The sequence below is a fragment of the Sceloporus occidentalis genome, unplaced genomic scaffold (genome assembly GCF_023333645.1).
Source record: "Sceloporus occidentalis isolate IW3139 unplaced genomic scaffold, rSceOcc1.0.p SCAF_6, whole genome shotgun sequence".
Classification (NCBI taxonomy): Eukaryota; Metazoa; Chordata; class Lepidosauria; order Squamata; family Phrynosomatidae; genus Sceloporus; species Sceloporus occidentalis.
This window is the reverse complement of record NW_028316986.1, coordinates 27580125-27586149: the sequence shown is the minus strand read 5'-3', so window position 1 is coordinate 27586149 and position 6025 is coordinate 27580125. Positions and strand designations below refer to the sequence as shown.

Sequence of the window (6025 nt, the reverse complement as noted above, 5' to 3'; positions counted from 1 at the left end):
TTTCATGGGGACAAAAATACATGCAAAATTTGGGGTTAATTTTTAGGAATGCATTGATAGAGGTTATAACAAACTCAAGTGATTAAGACGCTGACTCTGTTGATTGCAAGATTGGCAGGTTGGCAGTTCGAGGCTCGAGTGCTGCATGATGGGCTGAGCTCCTGTCACTAGTCCCAGCTTCTGCCAACTAGCAGTTCGAAAACATGCCAAATGCAAGTAGATAAATAGATACCACTTTGGTGGGAAGGTAACAGCATTTGGTGCAGTCATACTGGCACATGACCACCAGAGCAGTCTTCAGACAATGCTGGCTCTTCAGCTTAGAAATGGAGATGAGCACTGCGCCCTACAGTTGGTTATGACTAGATATTCAAGTCAAGGGACCACCGTTACCTATACAACAAATATTTCCAGACAGGATTCAGCAACATGCAAAATTTGATGTCCACATCTAAGCTATACTGACAGGGCCTGCTTGGGACTTCATAAGTATCATGACAACCATGGGGCTGTGCTTCATCTTGTCAGGACTGTTGGGATCAGTGTTGGTTGTTGCTGCCTGATTATGTGGATAAGCTAGTCTGGTCCTCCTAATGTCAGTTTGGGTCTTTCCCATTCTAACTCATATATAGCAGTGGTAGATGGGGTGGTGGTCTGGGGATGGTGACAATGCCTCATTATGAAAACACTTTCAGGGTTAACCATGTTGACCATGTAGCAAAGAACAAAAACCCAAAGCACACAAAACAGTGTTATCTTCTATTGGGCCAGCCAAAATGCACAAATTATATGTTGCAAGCTTTAGAAGTTGTTGGTGTTATATTGATGAAGGTGTATCCATGCCAGAATGAGGAGTGGCCTGCCTTCATGGATATCCCTCTATACCAGGGGTTTCCAACCTTTGCTCCGAGGAGCCCTTAGGGCTCCACATGCATTTCCCAGGTGCTCCGTGGCTGCTCCAGAAAAATCCAGAATCCCTGCCCTGTACAGTCTTAACTGAGAACGACATCACTTTGACAAAATGCAGGCCTGTGACTAACTTTGTTATATATTTTTTCTCTTGTATGATTTTTAATACCTTTGTCTGATGAAGAAGCCACTGGAGTTTCAAAAGCTTGCAACATGTATTTTGTGCATTTTGGTTGGCTCAATAAATGATATCCCCGTTTTGTGGATTTTGTATATTTTTGCACAGTGCCTCACTATGTTAGGCATAGGTGTCTGAAGATGACCTCCTTAGACCCAGAGGTTTGTGAAAATTACTACCCCATTTCACATGTGATCAGAAGAGCCTCAAACATTAGATTTGAAAATTAATTTGATAATATTAAATATCAGAAATTGAGAAATTCATTAATAAAATAACTTAATGGATTGTTGTGTACATTTAGGTTGTTTATAACTTATGGCAACCGCGAGGTGACCCTATTATGGGGTTTTCTTGGCAAGGTTTGCTCACAGGGGGTTTGCCTTTGCCTTCCTCTGAGGCTGAGAGAATGTGACTTGCCCAATGTCACCCAGTGGGTTTCCATGGCTGATCAGGGATATGAAACCTGTTCTCCACAGATGTAGTTCAAGGCTTAAACCTTTCAGTTTTAAAATGCTTGAACATGCTGGCTCACTTGAAGTTAATGATCTCAACATTTAAATATTAGCTCTCAAAACAGACTGTGTGATTTACAGACAATGGTGTAGGTGTTGTTTCCCCCAAGGACATATTTTGTCACTTCAGCTTTTTAAAGTGCTTTTATTATCATTTCCAAGTTGCTTTACCTCAACTTGGATTTGTTTTCCAGGTAAGCTTACAAAGCAGGGATATGTAGATGGTATGCCAAATCTTGAGTTCCAATTGATGCCTCTGTTTGACTCCTTCACAACTGGCAAATGTGTATTAATTAGTAATAACAAATTTACTGTATTAAAATTATAGCGCAAGGCATTTCATCATCAACATGTGAATCATCAGGCTACTGAGAACACAAAATATATTGCCTTGATTAAGTATAATATATGAATATAAAATGCTATATTTGCCATATATTGTTATAATATTATAAGTTTTTATTTTGAAGCCAAAATGGAGTTGGTACATTTCTACTGACTCTGACTTTATCTAGAATTGCTTCCAACTCTGACTCCACAACCTTGCTACAAAGCCCATTTAATACCTTGGCACCTGATGTGCAATGAGCAGGCTCTAGACAGAAGCATCTCAGCTGTGATGCACAGACTGTGAAATAGTTTCCCAAGTGAGGTGCCTGTTCTCTGTACTGACTGCTTTTTCAGCATGTAGTGAAGACAATTTCAATTAGCATTCTTCTAATTTGTAAACTGATGGTTTGACCAGTGATTTTCACTGTTTGATTTTATTTCATAATGATTTGGTATTTTAACATTTTCAGTTTTTGTCTGTGCACCACTATGAGTGCACCTGGATGGGATAAAAAACAAGCAAACAAATATACAAACAGTGATGGTATTTAATAAAACAATAGCATCTGGAGAAAAACAAAAGTAAGATTTGCTCTGTTTTTAAGAAAAGAGGTAACAGTACAAATCAGTGCCAATTTTAAAATTTAGACAATTCTTAAAAATCACATGAGTAAATAGCTTTTAATTCAGTCCAAACTATTTCTTCTGGTTTTAGCAATTGGCAAAAAAACAAAACAAAAACAAAAACAAAAAATCCCAACCTCCAGCTTCACTGATTCACTCCTGTTTCTCAAGTCCAAGCTCGTTGTACAGAAATGCTAGTTGTGTTGCAACCTAAAAAACAAACAAAAAAACCCCCACCTTTTCATTGTTAAAGAACAACAGACTCACTCTTTGCAGTCTTTACCACTCTTCAGAGAGATATTACCAGCTCTTTCTAGCTCCATTGCTGGTTCTCTTCCAAAGCTATTCGTGCTCTTACAACATCGGGGATAATAATGTGGGTTCTCCTGCAGTCTGAAGAGTAATCAGAGTTCTTCCTGCTCAATTCTCTTTAGAAAATGGCAGTTGCTGTAATGGGCTTTTCACTGAGATCAGAAAAGCTTCCTGTGAATTGAGCATTACTGTCAGGGATAACACAGCTTGTGACCAGAACAGCAGCAGTAACTCTGAAGCTTGTGTCACAAAATGCTTTCAAAATTGCTTTGCTTCCTTCCATTGCAAGCAAGCGGATGAAGAAAGTAACATGTTTGTGTGTATATTTTCTATGTTAAGCAGAAAACTTCATATGTGCTCTTTTAGAACAACTAAATGCTACTGAACTGCAAAGAAGCAATGATTAAATATTTTTCCATGTTCCTTTTTTCTACAGATTGAGATTTACTATATATACTCATGTATAACTCTAGAAATTTTAGTCAAGAAATTAACCCAAAAAATCTAGTGAACATATCCAGGGTCTATGTAAGTACTGCAGTTTTGCTTATTAAAAAGGGACCATTCGCTGGTGAAAGGCAAAAGTGTAATTTGTCATGGAACTACTGACCCCCCCCCCCCCCTTCTGCTCTCTCATCCATCCAGCCTTTAGCTGGAGCAGTTATGCCTGCTGAAATTTTGTAAGTTCTTTGCCATTATTTTTCTTTGCTTTATCCTTAAGATCCTTTGTTACATGCTCCTAAGTTTTACCCTTGACTTATCCATGAGTCATATCAAAATCCATAATTTTGGTCTCAAACCTGCCTTTGACTTATACATGAGGTCAACTTATAGTCGAGTATATATGGTAGTATTTGTATACAAGATCATGGGTTTGATCCGATTTCTTTCCCACTGGTGGGAGCTTTTCTTGAGTGGAGTCTTGCTCAGAATCCTCCTGAAAAAGTAGAGAAAACAATCTTTGCTGATTCCCCCCCCCCCCCCCCAAATAGCTCTGAATCCTTCCTCTCCTGCTATTCGAGAGGGCCCTTCAACCTCATGGAGTAGATTTGGGGAGAAGCGTAGGGGGACTGCAGGTAATTCATGGTGATTTCCTCTTTCAATCCACTAATGGGGTTCTTCTGTTGGATCAGAAGCCTCTTCTAGAACCAGGGAAGCTTTCCAACTATGAGATGGAGAATGTGGCCAGCATCCTGTCAGTAGCATACACGAGTGTAAGCCCATCTTATACCTGAACACGTCTTTTTTTTGGTCAAAGTGGAGGTTGGTATTCTGTTCCACCCTCTGCAATGCCCAAAGCTCCTCTAAGACTCATGGCTTTGCTGTCATAGATCCGCTGAACAGCCAATCTGAGATTGATGGAGAGCACAGGGGGTTGGAGAAGCATCTGGCTATGTCCCCATAGCCAGGCACAGAATGATTATGTCATCCTGGTGGCACAGTGGTTAAATGCCTGTACTGCAGCCATTCACTCAAAACCACAAGGTTGCAAGTTCAAGACCAGCAAAAGGGCCCAAGCTCGACTCAGGCTTGCATCCTTCCGAGGTCGCTAAAATGAGTACCCAGACTGTTGGGGGCAAATTAGCTTACTTGCTAATTAGCTTACTTGCTGTTCACCGCTATGATCTTTGGAATAGCGGTATATAAATAAAACAAATTATTATTATTATCCAATGAAAGCTCCAGCAGATGTTAATGGGAGATGTCATCTGTTTGAGTCTAGCTATGGAGGATACAATCCCCCTGTATTGTCCACTAGTTATGGAATGGACATACAAGGAAAACCATGAATACTGGGAGTGGTGAGCCGCAGTAGAGTTCCACATGTGAAACTCTTATGCTGTGCTGCACAACATAGCATCTCAGCTCGTCAATCCAACTGTATGTGCTGTATATAGCAGGAGTGGAAAATTTTTTGACCCTTCCCCAGATACTTTGGACATCAAACTCACAGAAGCTCCATCCTATAAAGAGAATGGTAAAGGATTTTGAAAGTTGTAGTCCCAAACATCTGGAGGACATTTCAAGAAGTCCATATGAACACTCCTGCTATATATTTTGGGTGAACAAGGGGGAAGGCCTCCTTTGCTGGTCGGTTAGCAATATGACCTAAGAAATCAAACTCACATGCAAGATTCCTGTCAAACATTCTTTAAGAGTACCCATCAACTGTTTCAGTGGAAAGGAGATGAGTGAATCCAACCTTTTGGCCTTTTGTCTCTTCCTCAGACAGGTGATTGATGTGGTTGAAGATAATATGGCAATGGCTGCATATGCACAGACGTGGACTGTGAATCAGACTTTTCAGCTTGAGGAAACAGATGAATACCATCTGTACATTTTTCTCTGTTTGAACTGTGGCCAAAAATTATTTGCAGAAGGAGAATTATAATCTGATATGGAGAGCTCTGGCTACATGTGAAGGCTTCCCATGCAATCCTGAACTTTGAAAAATTAGTGTTTTCAATCAAGCAGAGAAATGTGGCCTGTTTAGGCTCTCGTTCTCCACACAGGGACAGCAATGAAGCTAGGCTGGTCTTCTCTCCTTATACAACTGTTAACCCAAGCCCAGAATGCCTTAATAAGGTGATAGTACAAAATTCATGCAGTTGCCATAAACAAGTTTTTCTTTAATGTCCTTATGGGAGAGAGTTCTTCAACTGGTTACATTAGGACAAAGAATTCTGCCCGCATGCTTATGCTTGAAGTCTAGGAGGGCAAAGGTTACTCCTGTTTCTCTGGCTGTGTGACAGCAGTTCAACAGGTTCACCTCTGTGGCCAATCAGTTGCCATTTGGGCTGGGAGCATTGCTACATCTGGGTGCTGCTCAGCTGGGGGGAAAGCATTATGTAAGGAGGTACTTGCTACCTCTGTCAGCAATGTCTGAGAAACTCCTTACAAAGGTGTAACCCCCACTTATACCAGTGTAAGTCACCAAGAGGATTAACTACAAGGTCTCCAGAGAGAAGATGGAGATGGAATGTATGCACAGTTGATAGGAAGGATAGGTGGCAATTGGGTAAGGGAAGATGGGGTAAGCTTGAGAACAGGTTGTAAGAGAACTGTGAATCGCCAACATTATAAGGTTATGAATTGTGAATGACCAACATTATAGGGTTATGGATATACTAAGGGGGTCACTGTTTTCCCTCAAACA

The 6025-nt window shown here is 40.6% G+C and overlaps 1 protein-coding gene across 4 annotated transcripts in view; it reads right to left on the bottom strand.

The window, feature by feature from the left end:
• Positions 1-2127: 2127 nt before the first annotated feature.
• PREPL (prolyl endopeptidase like) overlaps positions 2128-6025 on the bottom strand; it is a 49123-nt gene continuing 45225 nt past the window's right edge. For 2 of the 4 annotated variants that reach the window (XM_089529160.1, XM_089529159.1), the window contains exon 15: positions 2128-3805. In XM_089529160.1, coding sequence (XP_089385286.1) covers positions 3692-3805 — 114 coding nt within the window. In that variant the 3' untranslated portion in view covers positions 2128-3691. The remainder of the gene's footprint in view (positions 3806-6025) is intronic. The other 2 variants (XM_089529161.1, XM_089529162.1) reach the window with 2 other exon arrangements.